Genomic DNA, 21,573 nt, shown 5'->3' on the forward strand with positions numbered 1-21,573 from the left:
CTGTTAATGAGGGTAAAAACTACACCTTTTTAAAATACTGTCAATTAGGCTTGAATTTTGAGAGCTCCTGTGAAAAGAAAAAAAAAAGCATGACAATAACAATTTTGATACCAATACAATTACATCTGCAATGTCAAGGCAGCGGGAGTCAGCAGACGTGTAGCATGCTTGTTAGTCACAACAAACATTTCTGAAATGAAAACTTTGATGTGCTCGCTAAATTACTGCCTGGTCCAGTAGGAAAAAAAAAAAGGGGGGGGGGGGGGGTCAATATATTTCTCGGGCCTCTGGCACACTTGGTGAAGGTCTCACTCATACACCTAATTCATTCTGGCAGCAAGATTTCTCTTCCAAGACAAATAAACAGCAACAGTAAGGCCTCAGGTGTTCATACACCTGCCTGTTTTCACACTGCAGGTTTTTTCATCCTCAGGTTTTCTGAAAACACCATCTGGCAGCGAATCTTATTAGAGATCGTTTAAAATGACGTTTGAGGCAGGGGCGCAGCTACACTTCAGAGGACACGTGGAAACTGGCGACGGAAAGGAGCGGAGATTGTTTAATGTTGTTTAATGTTCATACATTTGCCAGTTTAAATGTTTGCATACCACCTAGACATTTTATTAATCTGTAATTTATATCATCTGCCAATAATTTACAAAACTTAAAAAATAGAAACACTCTGTTCTCCATTTAGACCTCTTTGTGAGTATGATTTGCACTTAATCTGAGTAATACCACCAAATGCTGTCATTTTGCTGGTCTGGGACTCTGGTCTCTAAATGTCTTAATTTAGTTTTTCTCCTATTGTATTGGTCTTTTACCCCTTTTAATTTATTTTCTAATTTTTATTTCTTTATTTTTATTTAATTTCACAGTTTTTTCTTACCCTAAGGTAAACTGTTTCCCAATGCGATCATGTCTGATGAACAATGAATTTGTTAGTAAGTGGAGGGTTATTTGTTCAATCATCCTGTTAAACGAACTAAACAAGAGAGAGCAGTGCAGCACACTTAATGAATTATTATCTTACTTAATTTTTTTGCTTATTTTTAGTTGTGGATGTGATGTTTTTTAGAGCATGCAGAATGTTTGTTAATGGTTTTAATATAGTCTAACCTGTCTTTTGGAAATGTTATGTTGTATATATGTATTCATGTGTTCTTCATTGTCAACCTGTCATGGGACTACAGATGAAAATGTGGCTAAATCTGGCATATTTACAAGATAGACTAATGTGCTGATGTTGATTAACATGCACTTTCCCAATATTAAATAAACAAACAAATAAACAAACAAACACACAATGACCCTGATGACCCAACTTGGAAAGTATTGATTTGACCCCAAATGTCAAATAAATGCATTTTAAAAACTGTTAAACCAGGTGGTAATATACATTACATAACAAGACAAATAATTTCTTTTCTCACTAGCTGACATTGCCTAGACACTTGCATCCCAATATAGAGTTGGGATGCAAGTGTCTAGGCAGGACAGCAAATGGGAAGAGAAGAAAATGAAAGGAGCCTCATTAATCCAACAATTTTGGACTTCACTTAACCTCTTCCACAGGATGACATAAGAAATGGTTCATTTGTATAAAGATGCTACATAAAAATGTACATGCCAGTGGGTTGCATGATTGATTCTGGAGAATCAGTTTGTTGTGATGTACCCCACCTCTCTCCCAATGACCACTGGAGACAGGCACCAGGCCCCCACGGCCCTGCTTGGATAATGGGTATAGAAAATGGATGGAATCAGTTTGTTCACCTAGTTCGACATTTATGCTTTGTTCGTAAAGTCAGTAAACGGAGGTAACATTTTTGAAAAGTGTTATATTAAGAAAGTATTTCTCCAAATGCTTGCCAATAACAGTATTATATGACACATGATTTGGATGTGATTATTCATAGTTATCTGTTTAAAGTAAATTAAAATCATTTATTTTGACCCAAATATTACCAGATTACCATTTTGAATTGTGTGATGTTGTTCTTATTTAACTTTTAAAATTTTATAACATTAGATATTTATTACTTTAGTGCATTTTAAGATGAAAAACCCACACACAAAAATCAACCCACACCTGGATCAATAAGTGAGCAAACAGAATTGTGTTTAACCCAGCAGGTATTAGCAATACATGTATTTATGACCAATCCAAAATATGAAAAATAATGAGAAAAAAACGGTCATATTGCGAAGATCTGTATTTAAATTGTTACACTCAAAAACTGCATGCATCTTCTTACACACTCAGACAACGCATACCATGCTTAGTTATTTGATTGAAGGGATTTTAATTCTTTATAGTTAGTTCATATTAAAAATCTGTATTCTGGAGCTACCCGAGAACACTGCATTTAGGATTTCACGCAGGGAAACCAAAATACATTAAAAAAGCAGGCATTTCATGGAAACGTTAAGTCATAATTTCTGTGTTACTGAGCATGCTGTCCTGAGTCATGCTACTTAAAGATATAGTTCACATTTTCTAGAACAGAGTTATGTTAAACATGTCAATCTGTTGAATCCAACAGATAAACCTCTTGGCGTCTTTGCTTTGATGAAACAGAAACTAGCTAACAGCAAGTCAGAGAGGGACCAGGACAAACTGGGATTGTTGTCACGTTACAACTGTAATCCAGATATATAAAATCATCTTAAATCACTGTTATACACAGCATCTGAGGCACAGCAGATGTATTTTTCTAAATTAAAACTCTACTGATATATACAAATAGCCTTTGATCGGTATGAAATTATCACATTATGATTACCTTGAGTAAAAGGTTTGATAGCATTATGGTGTTAAAAATGACATTCAAGCCAAAAATGTATAGTTGTCTTGATTCTAAGCACTTTTTCTGTATTTATTTGTGACCATTTTGCTGCTTTGTTTACTTCTAGCTTTTCATTTGTTTGTTTGAATTCTACTTTCAGTTCCTGTTGTATTTTTGGTGCTCTTGTTTCTTTTGTGCAGTTCCACTTAAGTCCTGTTGTTTGTCCTGTTCTCTGGTTCCTGTGTTTTACTTTCTGTTCAGTCATTCTTCCCATAGGACTCCCTTCCCGATGGTCTTTGTCCTGACCTCCGCTGCAGCACATGCTGTTGATTTTCTGATGCAACCGTTTTAGACTCCAACATACAGCCTTCTCTGCATTAGAGCTGCTCAGTTAAGTCCTTCCTTTGCCAGATCTCCCTGTTCTCTCCCATGTTCATGCTGGTTTCCTCCTGTTGCCAATTCCGCTCGCAATGTCCCGTGAATATAGAGATTTTGTGTGTAGCCTTATTGCGTTATGTAAGTCTGAACATTTTGTTCTATTAAAGATTCCTGCTCTTTAATCAACCTGCATGCAAACTGCAGGCTGCTCCAGTTTACACCTGGGTATCCCACAACAATACAGCTTGGCAATATCATGATTTAACTGCTGTTGTTGGGGGGGAAAACGCAGCAATTATTTCAAATGATCCTCAAAAAATTCAGTCAAATGTGTTATTACTACTACAGTGCTGTTAGATATAAATTTAATTATTCACAGTTTTTATTATACAGATTTAGAAGATTAATAAAACAAAACTTTAGTAGTTAGTAGTAGTATAAAGTGCTTGTTGCAAAAAAACAATTAACTTTTTGGTGATCCGTGTTTTATGCTGTCAGACATATATAACAAACTGTCTAATTAGTTGGAAAATCTGCTCGGGAAATCAGCTTCTTAACAGAAAACTCTCTTGTAGCTTGCCAAAAGTTTAAAAAAATGCTTGTATCTTAATGAGAGAGATGATCTGCGTTGCTTTAGTTTTGACACCGTGGCTGTCCATGTTTCTATGATATAGAGTATGTGTGGACAGAAGTATATTGTGAGTGAGTCCGTTCGGCTGCTCCTTTATGCAGGGGTCTCCTCAGAAAGTCATTACAGCTTACACACATACTTGTCAAAGTCTTTCTGCTGGCCTGACACAACCAGGGTTTGAACCCTGCTACCCCATATCAATGACAAAGATGTCACTCGCTACACCACAGAGGAACTGGACAAAAGTATACTAAATTGCTAAAAGTGTTAGGTTACTTGTCTTTGCATATGAACTTTAGTGACACTCTTCTGTAACCCCCAGTCGGTCGAGGCAGATGACCGTTCATACTGAGCCCGGTTCTGCTGGAGGTATTTCCTTCCCGTTAATGGGGAGTTGTCGCTTAATGCTTGCTCAGTATGAGGGATTGCTGCAAAGCCATAGACAATGCAGACGACTGTCCCTGTGGCTCTACGCTTCTCCAGGAGTAGTGAATGCTGCTTGTCAAGACTTGATGCAATCAACTGGGTTCCCTTATATAGGATTTTTTATTATAATTTTTTTTTTTACCAATCTGACCCAGTCTGTATAAACGGATTGAATTTGACTTTGGAAAGTGCCTTGAGATGACATGCTTCATGAATTGGCGTTATATAAATAAAATTGAATTGAATTGACATCCCAATTTCAAAATGGCTATGACAGCCTTGTACAGGGTTTAGGAGTATGTTTATATGAATATCTGACTTAAAAAAAAAACATTTGTTAGGTCAGACACTGATGTTGGAAAAAATGGTCTGGCTCCCAGTCTCTGCTCAATTCCATCCAAAAGGTGATCTATTGTGCTGATGCAGAACAGTCAAGTCCACACCAAGCTAACTCATTCATGTTGTTGTTTTAAGGACCTGGATCCAAACTGTTTCCACGGTATCGGAAACATAAAATTGTCTAAATTGCCTTTGTTAAGAGTCCCTCTTACTCCTGTGAAACTGCTCTGACTATAACTCCCTATTACAAATCATTTGACACAACACAGTCAGACAGTGCAAACCCAACCCAACCCATCCATTGGATTCCAACACAGCATTCTAATTTTTTACTCCAGTCAACATTTCTCCTCTGTTCTAGAGTCCAGTGGTGGCATGCTTAAACCCACCGCAGCCGTTGCTTTGCATTGCCCTTGTTGATGTAAGGATTGGATGCAGCTTCTTAGCCATTGAAAGTCATTCCAAAAAGTTCTCTACATATCTTTCATGAGCCATGATACGAAACATTGAAATGTTATAGTGGTTCAAATGAACTCAGTTTTATAAATTTTTACACTCTCTTGCTTTTCCGTCAGTTGTTCTGGTTAGTTACATTTAAGAAGATACATTTTTCTGTTGGTCTTTCAAAAGGAATGGGTAATATTTTGGGTATTGACCTACAACAGTATATGATGTAAGTAAACAGCATGTAAATAACAATCTAACACAAATATGCCTCGGTTTTAACGTTTAGAAATAGCTAGACAAAGACTCCTGGATAAGTATCAAAACGTTTTCAGAAAGAACTGAGTGAAAGTCCGGTTGGCTCCGGAGTCTGTTTGTTTGCTGTTGTGATGACCTGGATAACTGAGAATTTGCAAAGGAATGCTTAGAAATAGCATTCATGACACTTGAAACTTTTCATCTTTGAATAGATTTAACATGGCAAAAATCCTTCAAAAGATCTAAACCGTCCCCTTTAGACCAACAGAAATAGACTAGGTTGCAAGTAGTATACTCTATATCAGGGGTCGCCAATCTTTTTGAAACCTAGAGCTACTTTATTGGTTTTGTGTTATATGAAGAGCTGCCTGTATTGACATTTGAAGTAAAAGAGTCAGAGTTCATCCACTGGTGGATTGTAGTTTTTTTTTTTTTTTTTAGAACAGGCTTGTGGGCTCCACATGTGGTCCTCGGGGGCTACTTGGTGCCTGCGCGCATCATGTTGGTGACCCCTGGTCTATAATATTGTAACCTGTTTCTTTTACTGCCTTATCTCCATTGATTAGAGCTTGACTCCACATATTTCTCATAGCACCAGTTGGAGTTCCTCATCTCAACATCAGAGATCAGTTAGGTCTTCTGGGATTTCAGTTTTCCCCCCATTTCCGATCTAATCCATCACTCATTTGCACACAGAACGTGCTCATAAACAAACCTCACCGGGTGGAACAAAATCACGCAACACACTGAAATTGTTTCCCGCCGGCATAAATCAAACAGGCCTCGAGGAGGACTTGTTTTAATCTGAGGAGGATGTTGTGTTTACAGGTTACAATTTCAAGTGTCCTTGTAAAGAGATAGCGCCATAATTTCTGGTGTCGCCCACATTAATTGGGTCAGCAGCTGCATGGAGCTTGACCTGCACTGTTGCTTGGCAACTATTAGCTGAGTGTATAGAGAAAATGTAAACCAGAGCGGTTTTTTTCCCCCACTCTCTAGGAATTACTCAACAAGATGTGCAACCTTCATCTGATAGATTACCAAATGGAAGTAAAATGAAACCAGGTGGAATACTAAAGCATGTAAAAAAACAAAAAAGATTTATTGGCAGCACAAGATTGGACACGTATACAACACAGCAAAAACAAGGATGGGTCCATTTGTAAAACAAAACACAAAGAAGAAACAAATAACATGAAAACATCTTAAAGTTTCGTTTATGTCCCCCAACAAATGTCGTACCTTTTTGGTTAAATGCTACAATGTGATTTTTGGCTCCTAATGAACAAAAAATAAATAAATAAAAAGAATTACAGAATCAAGAGCTGCGAAGCAACTATGCCAAATAAACTGACCTCTTCACAGAATGGCCTCTGTCATAAACAAGCATCCACAGACACACAATGTGCTCTACTAACCATTGACACATAAATCCCAGCTATAATGAACTCCAGTGTGGAGTGCCTCGCCAGTATATACTGTCATAATACTTTGTGTAATAATCTATCAGTTAAAAAACATCTTGTTGCAAACAAAGAGAAATTAAGCACATATAACATTATGTATTACGTAACTAGATACACTTCATGAATCTGTTCAATTATAATTATAATGAATTTAAAGAAATATAATTACCAGAACAAATATGGATATAAAATCATTAACTTTCCTTTTATTTATCAGGGTGTTTTTAAAAGAAATGTAATTGGGTTATTCAAAACTGCCATTAAATGTTTGTCATTTTAAAAGCTAGTTACACTTACAAATAAATGTACTTACATTAAAGCAGCACTAAGTAATTTTGAAAGCAGGAAAATACCTCTGTCAAATCCCTGCTCTTCAGAACGAAGGACACGGATTGGTTAGAGTTTTACAGAAAAGGTATTTTTTTTTTACGTCCTTTTGTGAATATATAATCTGTTTACTACTTTCTGGATGGAAGGACCATTTCACCCAGTATTACAAAAAGTGTTTCGGAACAAGATTACCAACTATATCTTCGAAAGAGGATATATTATGATAAAAATTTCACTTAATGCCGCTTTAAATGTTGAATTCATGAAACTTTGGAAGGCGATATTATGAGGGGTATGTTATTTATTTATTGGGGGGAGAGGGTTAAATTGGCTGTGTTTGGTGTTTTCCTTCCAAGGGAAACCTGTCAGGGGACTCTGTTATGTGTCTCTGAATCTTACCATAAAGATAAGTATGTACCAAGTGTCCTACCATATCCCTGGTGGGTTTAAAATATCGGGTTATCCGGAATCTTTGGTCACAAAGTATTCAAAGTACTTGCTGAAGCGTTTAATATACATGAAAAAAATCTGTAACTCATTAATAATTTAATTCATATTTGCACTTTAAAGAAAAATGTCTAAGGGCACATTTTTTTGGACCCACTCCCACTGATATACATTACAAAGACAAGAAAATTCTGAAAAAGACACCATTAAAGCGACTGTGAAGATAAATACTGCAGACTACAAAATGAGTACGGATCAGCAGAAAGATGTGCCAACTGAACAATATTCAAAAACATACCTGCAAAAACAGCTTTCAAAACCTTCAAAGATTATTTAGACATAAAGAAGACCTGAGCTTTAAAGGAAGGAAAAAAAAAACAGATACCCCTCCACTTCAATAGCATGTTGATGCCAAGGGCAAAACCAACCACCCGACTTGGTTGGTATTCAGAGAAAAGAGCAGGAGCCACATTTGCAATCATCGAGCGGCTTGTTGCTTTGCTATTTCATCTCTGCTGATTGCATTTATTATCTCTGAGCCTAATATCAAGTGAGGGGATATGAAAAGGTCATCAACGTAGATTGATGCTGATAATCGTGTCATTTCGACAAGAGATATACATTTAAAATAGATTAAAAGCAACATAAGAGAATAAATTAAAATGACAGAAGCTGAGGACCAAATGAGGTAACAATTGTTGGTTTGATATGAGGATATACAGCAGGGATTAGTCAAGCATACCATAAATAGGACATCTTCCATAACAGTAGGCTATTAGTAATATAAACATATGAAATATCGAGGCACAATTGTAGCTGTAACACTGCTTTGACTCTGAATTACAGAAGCAGAAACACTCCTTAGATATATAGGCACCCATTAGTTTAACCATGACTAAAGTAAATTATGAAAATCCGAGCGAGCACCGTGTCAATTAAACGTTTGTGATCTGTTTCAAAAAGATCTGCTTCATATTAAACAAGTTGCATCAGAACTGGCGCCAATACGGAGGCTTTTTTTAGAGCAGATTTTAGAAAACTATATGAAAACTACAATAACATCAGGACCTTCTTTGTTAATATCGCTTATCTTAAATGTATACTGCCTATAGCAAGTGTCCATCCACTTAATTTTTTTTCTATCTCGCACTCTTTTACACACGTTTTTATATGTCTTAATCAGATTTTATGTGGTGACCAAAACAAAGTAAAGCGTAACTGTGACGGGAAAACACTTAGCAGTTTTTATTTATTTCTTTTACTTAGAAAAAATATTAAATGTCTAGCTGGAATTTGTACTCAGCCCCTTATTCTAATACCACTAAACAACATCTGTTAGAGATCATTAGTGAACAACTATCATTGTTAAGACCAATATTTTAGCACGAACTACATCAACACCCATCCACCTAAACTGACAGGCCTGGTAAGAACATAAACCAGAGACGCAGCCAGGAGGAGGAGTTGAAGAGGTGCTAAGCTCAGCTTTGAAGAGTCTGATGACATGACTACTAGAAGTTGTGCGACCCACAAATCTGGGATTTTTGAGAGAGTGACCAGAGCAAACGCAGTGTGTAAAGAAAGTCATAAGGAGTCCTGTTTATAACAGGGGACACACCAAACATATGGAAGATCAGATATGTTCTGATCAGATTATCCCAAAGCTGGACTACATACAAAACAATGCATGTGGCAGAAAAGTAGCTCTGCACACAACCTTAAAACACACAACTCCCATGGTGAAGCGTGGATTGGCAGCATCATGCTGGGGGAATGTTTTTCATCACAACGGACAATGAGACCGGTCGGAGTTGACAGGAAGATGGAGGGAGCTAAATACTGGACAACCCTGGAAGAATCCCTCTTGGAGGCTGCAGAGTCTTGGGGCAGAATAGCAACCCAAAACAAACTGCTTTAAATCAATGCTAATTCCTGTGTCATAGTGGCCTAGTCAAAGTCCAAACTTAGTCCGATCCAGTTAAGTGTGAAAATTGATGTTGACAGACACTCTCCATTCTATCTGATCAAGCTCAAGCTATTTTTGAGAAGCAGAAAGAGTATAAAACTTAGAGGGGCTAGATTCATATGCACTGAACACATTCTGATTAATTATTTGTAAAATAATTTTAAAACCCTTACTCACTCCCCTTCGACTTCACAACGGCACACTACTTTGTGTTGGTCTATTACATAAGATCCCAATAAAAGACAAACAAACTATTTATGTTTTAGCCTGTGCTTGGAAAAAGTGTAGTGGTTAAGAAAAAATCCACTGTATCAATCTGAAGTCTTGGTGAATTCTTTCTGCTTTTAAGCAGTTTCTGAAGCCCCTTTGTTCATGGGGAGAGTCTGTGGACGTCAAACGAGACGACGGGCTCATTCTGCACCGCGCTGTCGATCACGATGCTCGGATGCGTCTCCTGGGTGTCCATCGATATGGTCGAGTTCGTCGAAGGCGTCGTTCCACAGTGCGGCCCGTCCACCGACAGGAGCATCGGCGTTCCCAACCGTTTCAGGCTGTTGCTCATAGTCACATGAGTATCCTCCGGGGTCACTCCCATCTCCTTGCTGTACTCGGAAGGTGATTTCTTCTTTATCCTCTCGTATGCCTTGTCGTGGCTTTCTGTGAATGTCTCGCTGTCCTGAAAACGCCCAAACAGCCAGACGAAGAAGCCAAAGAGGACAAAGGCCGCCAGGCTTGGGATGAAGGCCAGACACTTAATGTCCAGGCTGGCCCCGATGTAACGGCTGTGAAGGAACATGTCCCGCTCCACGTACGTCTTGTTGGTGCTGGGGTTGATGTTCGTGGAGCGCCACTCGTAGGTAAGTGTGCTGTAGTTGAAGTCTTTAAGCGTTTCTGGCTCTTCCACCGTATAGATCTTCTCTCCGGGCCCAACGTATTGCCCGTACTCGTAGGGCTTGTAGAAAATCTGGTTCTTCCACATGTTTAAGTCCAATATAAGAACAAGGAAGATGATGCCATAGTTGAACCATTTACCTGCAGAGAGCAAGAGAGAGACAGACATGGTTAGAGTTGTGTGCTATTCGTGTTTAACTTACACATATCTATATTGGGTGGCTATCGATAAACTGGAAAGTTCTTTTTAGGGTGGAATGATTATCCAACGTACAGATGTAATGATTTAAAAAAAAAATAACTGCATGAGCAATTTATTTTGTCATATTTGGTTAAATGTACCTGCGCAAGTTGCCAATTAAGTTTATTTGACCGCTCTTTTAAACAGAAATGGGTGCGGGGTGATTTATTTTAGTTGTTTGGTTTCCTGGCACAGACCCAGCTTTCAAATCTTCAGTAGGTTTTGGTCACTCCAGAGTTTTTATGTGTTAATTTCCAAAAAAAATACTTTTATCGTTTGCTTTGGGTCATTGTTCTGCCGGAACGCTCAACTGAGTCTAAATCTCAGCAATCTTGCTGTTAATTTAAAATAAAGTTATGAATGTTGGAGCACTCCTTTATTACTCCATCCACTCCAAAGGTGGGTAGAGTAGCTGAAAATTGTACTCAAGTAAGAGTAGCAGTGCTTCAACATATTTTTAGCCAATAAATTACTCAAGAGTGAAACAGAATTCAGTAAGAAGACTACTCAAGTACTGAGTAACTAATCATAACATCTGATGATTTAATATTTAACAAAATATGTAATCAGACAAAAATATAAGGTTATGTCCAAATCCTGTTATTTAAAGAGAAAAGAAACACTTTTTAAATCATTGTTTCAACATTAAACTTCAATGCAAAACTTACAGCAGTTAATGTATATACATCTTAGAACAGTGCAAAGTACTTCTAGTGACAATATCTACTGTTTACTGTATGTTCATTTGACCTCCAAATGGCTCAATGAGCTCAGAAGATAGAAAATAATATTAAAACAAGCTTGTGTACAAATAAGAAGTCTCACACATAAACTCTGATCCATAAAACAAGTCAGTTATTTATTCATGAAGTTACTCGCAGTAGGTAAAGTAGCCAGAAATGTTACTCGAGTAAGAGTAACGATACGCAAATGATAATATGACTCAAGTAAATGTAAAAGTAGAGTGCAGTAAAACTACTCTTGAAAGTACATTTTGTAAAAAGTTACTCAAGTAAATGTAACTGAGTAAATGTAACTAGTTACTACCCGCCCCTGATCCACTCACAGCAAAACATTAGTAGTACTGGCTGGAAAACGGCCCCTCAGCATGACGCTGCCAGCACCATGCATGGCAGTGGTTTTACTTTGGATCCTGAACTCAACTCCTCAACAATTTGTTCTTTCCACAATGGCCAAATAGATCAATCTTTCTCTCGTATGACCATAAAACATTTCTTTAGAAGGGATTTAGCTTGTCCATGTGGGGAATCTGTAATCTTATTTATTTAATTGGCAGTTAATGCCGATGTGAAAATAGGATGACTGTGGACCAAACGCTTTGGTCTTAGTGGTTCTCAAGTTGTTCTTGAACATCCTGGCCAGTTTACTCTCTTTTGAAGGGAATGGTTAAAACTTGGGTAAACTTGGGTGTTCCAACAGGAAAACTATTCCAAATACTCATAGAAATCTGTTTGGAATGAAAAATACAGCCTATCCTTGAGTTTAACACTATTGAAAGTGTACTGACTTAGCTTCAAAGCCAGGTGTGTGGCAGAAAATCACCCAATTTAAATGAACCCTATCAGTTCTGCCCAGGAGAATGCTCAAATATTCAGCCAGAATTCAGCTTGTGTTTATTTTAGCTTGTCTGCATGATTTTGTCACTGTGTAGATTAGAGAATATCCACATTATATTTAAACTTGTGTGCATAGCTCTTGTTTTACGTCTTAAATGACTGAATTAAAAAGGAAGTTCATGCCTATGATGGTCTTCTGACCACTACTGTCAGCTGGATTTACAGGGGGAAAACGGCAGCAGGAAAGTATGCCTTCACTGTCACGCATCAGGAACCCCTCTCACTTTGCATTCAGCTCAGGCACCGAGAAAAAGAAATCCATTTACAGGTGCTACTTACAAGATCGCTATATTACCATGAGACAGCCATCTCCTCAGGATGACTGATAGAAGGCACATGCCTCCCCAGGTATACATGACACCACTCCCTTTCTCTCTCCCCCTAGATATGATGCTAATAAGCTTTTAGTTAAACCAATCACGTCGCGGTGTAGCCATTTCCATCAGGCTTAATGGAGATCCAATGCAATAGGGTTAACAACCTCTAGCAAAAATCACCGAGCGTTTTGAATTGTTGCGTTTAGCTCAGAAACATTAGCTTTTTTTCGACTCTCAAAAGAGAAACCAGGTGTGTGTATAGTGGGGGGGTGGGGGGGGCTGTTTTAAAGGAAAAATGGACTTGTTCGCAAGAGAACATTGGGACAGGAAGATGTGAGAAATGATGAAAACATAGCTGAAGCGTCTGTGGCACTTGCATGACACATCAGCTGCACATGCATTATAAATGGCTGCTGTGGTTTTAACAAACGAACCCTTCCCAGTGGGGAGGAGAGGAGGGAAACTGGAGCAGCCATGGCACATTTGTTACTCCCTATTTGTAACAAGAAAGACGAAAGGCGTTTCCTGCTCATCGAATGCAATGATGTCTTCCAGGTTTTTAATCACCACTTTGCCTTTTTGCGTTTACGGCCATGCGGAAAAGTTGAAGATCCTCCCCAGAAAACAACTGCATAAGCGGCGGTGGCCCCCCCGAGTGCACCTGTGATGTGAATGTTGTACTCCTCCTTAAAGATACGCTTGCAGACAGGAAGCTTGACCTTCACGTGTGTTGTTGACATTCCGGGCAAATTCATATCCAGGTCACCCATGAAGTGAGGGAACTCCCAGTCCTGACAATGAAAATATACACAAAACACACACACACACAGTTCAGTTAACTTCAATCTTGTGCAGAGGAACGAGCTAAAAAAAAAACAAAAAAAAAAACAGATTCAAATGAGAAGTTCGGCAGTGAAAAATGTCAACCATGTGTCATCCGTTATTGGATGCTGCACACTTCACTGAAAGTCTCTCATATTAGCTGATATTAAGTCTCAGTGGAGTCTCTTCACACGCCGACTGCAGGTCAAACACGGTGTCGGCCGCTGCGGAGCGGAGATCACACTGTGTGTTTACAGGCTGGTGGAGTGAACCCGCGCGCGCTGGGAGTTCAGCATGTCAAAATACATCAACAGGCAGAGCAAAGTGACATTTAGAAGCTGCCGATGCCCTGCGGTGTCACTAAGCTCCATTTTTCCCCCCCTACCCGCAGTATGAGGCTGGTGACTTTAAAAGAAAAGCTGCCTCTATTCATCCCAATATGATTCACAAATCTAAGAAAGAAATCACACCCAGAATGTTTCAGAAGGTGTGCTGTCAAGAGAGGCTCAGGGTGGTGCAGATAACTGCGGTAAATGTCTTTTACACAGAAAATACATTTAAAACCAGATATCTAAATACACTGTATAAAAAGGATGCGCAATCCTTTCCCCCTCGCTCATTAAATGTGGCTGAAATTTCACGTTTTAGGTGAGTTTGGATTACCACGATTATTGCTATTTGCCAAAACCCAGAATAACGAGTGAATTTTTAGAGAATTACCTGTTCATTTCTTGAAATTGAGAAGTTTACATGCATTACTATGCCTTCCAACAATTAGGAAAGGGCCAGATAATAAAATGGTTTTGTAAGCTCCTGATTGGTCAAACAGATGAGATTACAGTCACTGCAAACATACGCATTATATCAGTTCTGTCAGGAGGAATTGGCAAAACATTTCAGCAAACAAATGTGCTTGTGGAGCTTGTGGAAGGATGAAGTTCAACTCTAGTTTTACAGAGCAAAGGCAAAATACTAAAGAAATGTACAGTACTTAAACTTCTGAACTTGAAGAAATAGTAAAAAATCTCCCAAAAAATACCTTGCTCATTTATTCAGGTATTGAGCAAATAGAAATAACTTTGGTAATTACCAAAACAGGAAGTTATACCTGATTTCACTAATGTTTTTTTGGTTGTTTTTTTTTTACACACTGCACGGAAATATCTGGTTCCAACTGTAGCTATGTGTGCTACCTATAAGGGCTGTGGAGTGATATACTAGGTAATTACAGAGGATAAAACTATATTTATCACATGCCTTAATCTTGTAATTTTTTCCTTTGTCTTTTTTTATTTAATTATAAAACTGCTATGTTTCAGATTATTTAATGTCGCTATGCGTTTTAATGGGAGTGAGATCAAAGGACATAATAATGATAATGTAATAATATCATAATATTATCTTTGTCATTGTAACTTGTAAATTTAATGAAAAATTTAATTTGTCATGCCAATGAAAATGAAATGCGTCCTCTGCATTTAATGTCATCCCTTAAGGGGCAGTGGGCTGCCACTGTGCGACATCCAGGGAGCATTCTGGGGTTTAGGGTCTTGCTCAGGGACCCAGAGAGGCAGTCTGTGGGATTCAAACCAGGGAACCTTCAGCATTCCTTGTAGCCTTCCTTGCAGTATATGGTATGCAATAAATGAAGTCACCTTTTCAGTTTTATATAATGTTTTTGTAAACATTATTTGCTATAAATGTTTTCATTTCTATAAATATATCAATCAATGAGAACATTAATATGGCATTCTCCCATTTATGGAAAGAGGACAGTATCTTTAAACTGACAGATTTGAATGAACTAAATACAAAAACGTTAAAACTGAAACACTACTCAAAATTTAAAGACCTCTTCAAGTCATATCATTATAGTGCAATCAAGAGATACTACAGGACTTTAAAAATATTTTTTAATCTTATTCTTCTTGGAAAAGGTCCAATATTTTCTAATGTTATCATGCGTTATCACCTCAAATAAAGACAATAAACAATAATAATTTTAACCTAGGCAAATCAGCCAGTCAGTGCAACAACCTCATGATGTTCGAGCTGGGAATGCAACAGACTACAAAGTTTCCAGCCAAAGATCTAATCAGAAGCTGTGTTTGAACATGGCTGCAAGAAGACACATCCAGTCAGCTCTGCTCCTGCTCATTCTTTTCAGCTGTGAACTCTCCACCTTTGTCACATTCATTATTAAGGGTAACAGGCAACACCAAAATCATTTTGTTTTTCTCCATTTTTTTCCTTTAGCTAAATTAACTACAATTGAGAGAAAGATGGGGTACGTAATAAATGCAGTAACTGAGCCCAGCCAACAGCATAGGTTTTAAAGATTGTATTCAAAGTGATTTGGATGCAGTTTTTGGATAAATGGGAACGTGATATACCACATTACAATAAAATATTGATATGAAGCCACTGTTTGTTCTTCAACTCCAACACAAATAAAGAAGAAAGCACACACAAGATAAAAAAGGAGAACCTTTTATGGGGGGAGTAGTCCAGATTATCTTCCTGGTTATTATGTTCTTGCTGAAGACTAATATAATCGCCTTTGTACATTACTATTACAACTCTAACATCCAATATTATCTGCTTGGGTTTTGAACATCCCTCCCTCTCCTCTTTACCCGGCCTTACTTCCCCAACGCCTCCTCTTTAACTGTGAGATTGGCGGATTCTGATCTGCACATGAGTCAGATTTTTTAGAAAGCCCCGCCAGCTGCTCTTGTATGTAAATCACTCCACGGAAAGCAAAAGTTAATGCATCAGAATTCTGAACAAAAATTACAGAGGACCATGAAAGCTAACAAGCGAAAACAAAAACATTGTCAAAGAGGCGGAAAAATAAACAAATCATTATTTAAACCAAAGAAACGGCCTGCCATCAGTCTGGTACCCTTCCTGAATCTAGATGCAAACTAGTTTGTGTCAATGTTATTTGTAAAAAATAAAAAATAGAAATAAAAATGAAAACAAAGGGTGAAAAAATGTAACGTAGAAATGTTTTGTTCTGTTATTTGAAAATAGTTTATTTTTAAATAGTGATATCTGTCTGAATCTTTTATGTGCTCGTGATCTGAGGTTGCCTTTGCTGATACGAACAAACTGTCTAGCTAACCATATATACCTATAAACTATTTACATATCTTTCTCATGTGTAAACGGGCACAAGATGACAGACTAAATGCAGAGAAAACTGAGGTTCAGCCAAGAAAACAACTGGATGAATGCCCAGAGACGCTCACAAACATTCAATTAAAAAGCGTAAACCCCCGCCTGTAGCTAAATTCAGGCAGGACATTAATTGGCCTGAGAACACCTACCCCCATTTTTCTCATGGAGATGGGAGATCAGCTTTGGCGCTGCTCCAACATGGAGGTGAACAAAGCTCTCAGGAGGGCTGTGGCGGAAGAATTTGTATTGACGGGTAGAACACGGCAATGGCTCCCAGTGCGAGGCCCCCAATAACGGCAATAGCTGGCTCTCCTCGTAAATTACCACAGTAAATGTACTTGCTGTACACAGTGCAGGGAATGAGAAGGGCTGGTTGTAAACAGATCGCTGCGAGTGGAGAGTAATATACAGCCGAGGGGAAGACTAAAACCATCCAGATCGCTGCATCTTTGGGGAGGGTGTTGGGTAAACTGTGCTAGTTCAATACATCTGCATAATCACATTCATTTGTTAAATTAATGTGGAAAAGACCAAAGTGAGAAGTAATTAGCAGCCAGAGAAGCCAGCGGTCCTTTCTTTTAATAAAAAAAATAATTGTTTCAATAAATGCAGCCTGGAAGTCACTTTTCGAGCTCTAATACATATTAACATGGGAAATATGCTTGTGACCTTGCCAGCTTTCTGTGGAGTGGTCCATTTATAACACTCGGACACGTTCTCCCATGAAACCTCTTGCTTCTGTAATTAGCACAACAAACAGACCACAGACATATATTTAAGTAGTAACAGATAGTCTGGCAGCGCGTGTATCTAGTATCTGCTAACGAGTCTGTATGAAATCTGGTCCTCGGTTGTTTGGAAGCTCTGTTATGAATTGTACACAGGATCACAGGTACATGTATTTATGTACATGTATTTTACAGTGCCTTTAAAAACTATTCATAGCCCTTGAACCTTTTCATATACTGTCATTTTAAAGGTACCAACTCCAATGTATTAAACTGGGATAATACTAAACAGACCAACACAAAGTAGTGTATAACTATGAGTCGAAAAGACAATTAAATAGTTTAAAAATCAAAAACAAAAAGGGTGATGTGCATTTGTTTTGAATCCTGGTTGGGCTGATACCCATAAACAGGGCCAGATTATCCATAAGGGCCAGTGGGCCAGTGCCCAGGGGCACCAACCATGGGGGGGCACCACATGACACATGCTTTAAAAATATAGTTTTCATAAATTGTTATATTATTTACTTGAAATTGTTGAAAGACCATGCATTATTCGTTTTGCGAACACTGATGTCACAATAATAATAAATGATAAATAAATCAAGATTTTTTTGATTTCAACATTTTAAAATGAAATATTTGAATATTGCTCACTGCTCATATGCCTACATGTAGTTGTGTAAGTTAATAAACAGTAAATTACATTACAGAAATCCCCTTGATTATGTCTGATGTTTTTGACCAGAGGACAGCACGGGTAAGGGGGGGGGCTTTGAGGTATAGTGCCCAGGGGCACCACATTGTCTTAATACGGGCCTGCCATAAATACAACTACAGGGCAACTAATTGCCTAGAGCAGGGGTCTTCAACAGGGGGTCCGCGACCACTAGGGGGTCCGCGGAGGTACTGCATGGGGGTCGCGAAAGTTTTGGTTGATTAGACATTTTTTTATATCCACCCCCTGCAATTTTTTCCACTAATTAAAATAAAAATAAAAACATGAATATATGAACCTGTGTATTATTTAAGTATCTTAGTATTGAATGCACAATAACAACGTACATTTACACATGGCACTATAGGACCAGTTTGATATAACACAATTTTATACAATATATATAATTAGGGGGTTCCCGCTCCATCTCGCCATCAGTTTGGGGGTCCTTGGCCTGGAAAACGTTGAAGACCCATGGCCTAGAGAAATGGCTTAATCTGTAAATGGAATCCACTTGTCTAATTTAATTTCAGTATAAATCCAAGTTGCTTTGTGAAAGCTTCCAAGACATGGCTGATCACCTTAACTGGCAAGGAAAGCAGAAAACCAGCTAAAAGGCCCTTGAGGAGCTGCAGAGATTCACAGCTCAAGCATGAGATTATGGTGCCATGGCAACTTTTAGTTGTGCACAAGTGTGGCCGGTACAGAATAACAGCCAGAGGAAAAAAAAACACAAGAAGTAATGTTTACAGTTTCTGGGGGTGGGGTTAGGAGACAGCAAACATGTGGAAGATGGAAGGTGCTAAATTCATGCCAGGCAGCCCTACAATGCACTGGTTTATGTTAAAGCATATTCATGCATCAGAATGGCCCAGTCAAAGTCCGGACTTAAGCATAATTGTGAACTCCTGGCAAGACTTACAAGCTGCTGTTCAAATGCTCTATATTCCTCCCTAAGCTTAAGCTAGTTTGCAAAGAAAATGGGGAAAAAAAGTCTGTCTCTACATGTGTAAAGCTTTTACAGACAAAACCCAGATTTGCAGCTTTTACTGTAGGAAAAGGTGTTTCTACAAATTACTGACTCAGGGGCAGAATACAAATGCACAACACACTTCACAGATGTATATTTGTGGAAAAAACATGAAACCATGTATGGCTCAGTGTGAGAGGCAGATGACCGTTCACACTGAGCCTGGTTCTGCTGGAGATTTCTTCCTCTCCACTGTCGCCTCGTGCATGCTCAGTATGAAGGGTCGCTGTAAAGCCATCGACAATGCAGACGACCACACACCACCATGGCTACCGTACACGCTCTTTCAGGAGGAGTGAATGCTGCTTGTCAAGGCTCGATGCAATCTGCTGGCTTTCCTTAGATACAAAGCTGTTTGACCAATCTGTCTGTATGATTTGACTGAATTGACTTTGTAAAGTGACTTGAGATGAGGTGTTGTGAAATAGTGCAATAGTAATAACATTGAATTGAACTGACTTATCTTTTCACTTAAAAATACAGGGGTTTTTGTTGGTCTATATTTTCTTTTATGGTCATATAAAAGTCCAGCAAACACACTGAAGTGAAACACACCGGAGCGGTAAAAATGGGACAATATATGAAAAAGCTCAAAAAGTATGAATACTTTAGCAAGGCACTGTCTCTGTTTAGCGGTTCTGGCTCCCAGCTAGTGGCATGAAAGAGGGCTTCACCCACAAGTGGCCTTCAGCACAAAAGCATTCGTGGCTTTTGTTGAGGTCCACTCAATAACACTTTCATATTTATGAGACACCAACTTTGCAGATGGTTGCACGTGTAGAAGAGAAAATAATGAAATGAGCAAAAGAAAAATTAGTAGCCGTGAGCATCTAGGAACATAAACTACGCTCACAGTAGAGAGAAGCGTTGGATCACGGCTTGGGTTTGGGGAAATAAGAATAGAAGGAATGAAAGGAGAGAAGGAGAGGAGGAAAAAGAAATGTTTGTGTCCACGCCAGCTGAGAGTGATCAAACATCTTTTTTTCCAAAGTTATGTGCCGCAGTGCTCCGTTGATGAATAGGGAAAAATGGGACCTGGCAGGACGGGTAGTGGACTGAGCCAAGAGATGCCCCCCCTCCCTTTTTTTTTTAATTGGCCACAAGGGAACGATCTACCTGCATGACAATGAGAAGGTCGAAGACCAAGATGAAGGAGGCTAGGAAGGCTCTGGAGACCTCGTCGCTGGGCAGGAAGCCGCGGTTCAGGTTGTCCCAGCTGATCCAGTCGGTGCTGATGACCAGAACCACCACCGAGGTCAGAGAGATGAGGACCGTCCTACAGGGAGGCGGTGAAAAGTCAGCGTGAAGGGAGGGGTTAAAGAATGGAGAAGTATGGAAAAAAAGAGGGACAGAAGGGAGAGATCTGTGAATGGAACTATATAGAGAAGATGACTATATAGCAAACGTTAGGCTCTATTTAAAGTGAAATAAACCTGAAAGACTCTTAGACGCTGACATGGGGAAAAAAAAGAAACTCTGCGTGCCGAAAACTATGTAAATCAGAGCTTAACTGCGCACCAATTTCCATGCATTTCCATTTTTAACATAGGACTGCTTGTAGTGATTGTTTTTTTTTTTTTGTTACTAAAGTCCTTCCATATTCAGTGTTTGCCGGAAAACATCTTCATTCATGTGAAGAGAGACGCACACTCTTTGTATTATTCTCCACTGGGTGTTTTCTCTCAATGTCACCCAACCATTATTGTGCTGCTGTGTGCATTTCTGCACCGCACAACGGCTGGTTGCCCTGCAGATACAGGCTGCCAGCTCGTATCCCATTTCAGCAGAGTGGGAGATAAGTTTTAAGGGGAGGTTTTAATATTCCACTGTGGGATTCTTGCTCTCGCAGTAGCCAACCTTTTGGCACCGTTCTCCACTATCCGCCACAGCATATCGACGAGCTCCGTCCCGCAGAGCATTTATCAATCACGTTTCAAGCTCTGAATCCCAAACTATGGCCTCGTCAAATCCACCCATTGATTATGACAGCGCAAGCCGGGGCGTCCGTCAATAAAAATGAGAAAAGTCACAGAGGAATTTGTCTGCTTGGATTCCAAATCACGAGAGAATCGATTCAACGGAAGGAAATGTCGGAGATTACGCCCAAACTCTTTGATCTGTCCTTACATTTAGCGTCGACTGTACATGTCAAAGTTATTCCGTTTCTTCACTTGCCCTTCAATCACTCTGTGACCTGAGAATGAACCGCAGTAGAGCACAGTCACACGTCATATCTGACTGACAGGGATCACAGCGAGCGCATGAACATCATCTCTGGGACTGTGAAGCAGTCGTTACATATGTATAAGCAGAGACCAGACCAACTAATCTGTCCAATAATAGGCATATCAGACACGGTCCGGGGCATTTGTTTACAATTTATTTCAGGGTCACAGCTTGCGGTAGGGCTAAGTAAAAGACAGGTTTGTGGCACACCCGGCAACCTTGCGGTGTCCATCGATTACCGCCCCGTTCCTCTAATTAAAGGTGCTGACACCGAGTGAGGACAGATTAGCACGGATATTGACTGCA

The 21,573-nt window shown here is 39.1% G+C and overlaps 1 protein-coding gene across 5 annotated transcripts in view; it reads right to left on the reverse strand.

The window, feature by feature from the left end:
- Nucleotides 1–6,343: 6,343 nt before the first annotated feature.
- Nucleotides 6,344–21,573, reverse strand: part of tmem117 (transmembrane protein 117) — a 69,158-nt gene continuing 53,928 nt past the window's right edge. For all 5 annotated transcript variants that reach the window (XM_021317459.2, XM_036132496.1, XM_036132494.1 and 2 more), the window contains 3 exons: nt 20,158–20,317; nt 13,222–13,351; nt 6,344–10,506 (listed from right to left, as the gene is read on the reverse strand). In XM_021317459.2, coding sequence (XP_021173134.1) covers nt 9,845–10,506; nt 13,222–13,351; nt 20,158–20,317 — 952 coding nt within the window. In that variant the 3' untranslated portion in view covers nt 6,344–9,844. The remainder of the gene's footprint in view (nt 10,507–13,221; nt 13,352–20,157; nt 20,318–21,573) is intronic.

Source organism: Fundulus heteroclitus, unplaced genomic scaffold, assembly GCF_011125445.2.
Source record: "Fundulus heteroclitus isolate FHET01 unplaced genomic scaffold, MU-UCD_Fhet_4.1 scaffold_52, whole genome shotgun sequence".
NCBI classification, from domain to species: Eukaryota; Metazoa; Chordata; class Actinopteri; order Cyprinodontiformes; family Fundulidae; genus Fundulus; species Fundulus heteroclitus.